At 44.6% G+C, this 992-nt stretch overlaps 1 protein-coding gene across 1 annotated transcript in view; it reads left to right on the top strand.

The window, feature by feature from the left end:
• LOC119589209 (zinc finger SWIM domain-containing protein 4-like) overlaps window positions 1-936 on the top strand; it is a 66,481-nt gene extending 65,545 nt beyond the window's left edge. The window contains exon 2 of the mRNA XM_037937809.1: window positions 806-936. Within this exon, the coding sequence (XP_037793737.1) occupies window positions 806-813 (8 nt within the window). The 3' untranslated portion in view covers window positions 814-936. The remainder of the gene's footprint in view (window positions 1-805) is intronic.
• Window positions 937-992: the final 56 nt, after the last annotated feature.

Raw genomic sequence — 992 nt, forward strand, 5'->3', positions numbered from 1 at the left:
GTACACCTGGTTTCGTCCCGGTCCGGATAAATGGGAGGGTTTTCACGAGCTTATGCCCTTTACATCACGGTTAAAAGGAGCGCCATTTACCCGGCAGTCCGGCCGTAATCCGGTTTAGGAGAGGCGGCGATCGCGGAAAATTCGAGCGCCGAGTGTAGCAATAACGGGTGATGAGTTAGCGGGCATAAGTTAGCGCTTCCTGCTGTCTTCGCTAGGGAGTGCGCCGTCGCCCGGTCGGGGGGATCTTTTATTATAGAGACTTTGTATAAACAAGCGTTAAGCTTTGATGATTTTGAAACCAGATGAAACGCCGTAAAAGGGAGGAAACAACGTTTGGAGTATTACTTTAGTCGGAAAGGATCTATGCAAACAGGCCTCGCTTGAAGTTTTGTTTGAGTTCATTTACGAAGTTGGGTCTTCGTCGTAGGGAGAGCGGGCGTAGAATGTTTATCAGTTTTATCTTCCACGCTTATTTATCCCTCGATTCACATAATGTGCGTTTATGGCTTACCGCGAATCATTCGCCATAACACGTAGTATATATTTTTACATTATTAAGAGCAAGCGGAGTCCTCCTAAACGACCGAGCAGCTTTGTTTGACGGAACGCAGTGCGTCACCCGCCATTCCCGAAGCAGTTTTTGGAAAGTTGCATAAATATAAATGATGTTTAGCTTGTATAGTCGAAAACAATGTTCTGAATCGCGATTGCATTTGGCCTCTTTATTAATCCGTTTATTAATCCCATTTACGTATGCTGTTTATGAATGCTGTTTATTAATTCTCTTTATTCTTTCTCTTTGCAGGTGAGTGACAAAAGGCGATCCTTAATGAAGAAAGACGAGAGAGCCAAGAAGGTATTGGTAGCATGCAGGGCGTTTGGAGACGCAAGGGATGATTACCATTATAAAGTACACAAATAGATTGTAGCGTGAAGTAAGATGACGTTCTCATCCGAGACGCTTGGATGAGTGGGTGATTTGCGAAGGGAGT

The sequence above is a fragment of the Penaeus monodon genome, chromosome 25 (genome assembly GCF_015228065.2).
Source record: "Penaeus monodon isolate SGIC_2016 chromosome 25, NSTDA_Pmon_1, whole genome shotgun sequence".
Taxonomy (NCBI): Eukaryota; Metazoa; Arthropoda; class Malacostraca; order Decapoda; family Penaeidae; genus Penaeus; species Penaeus monodon.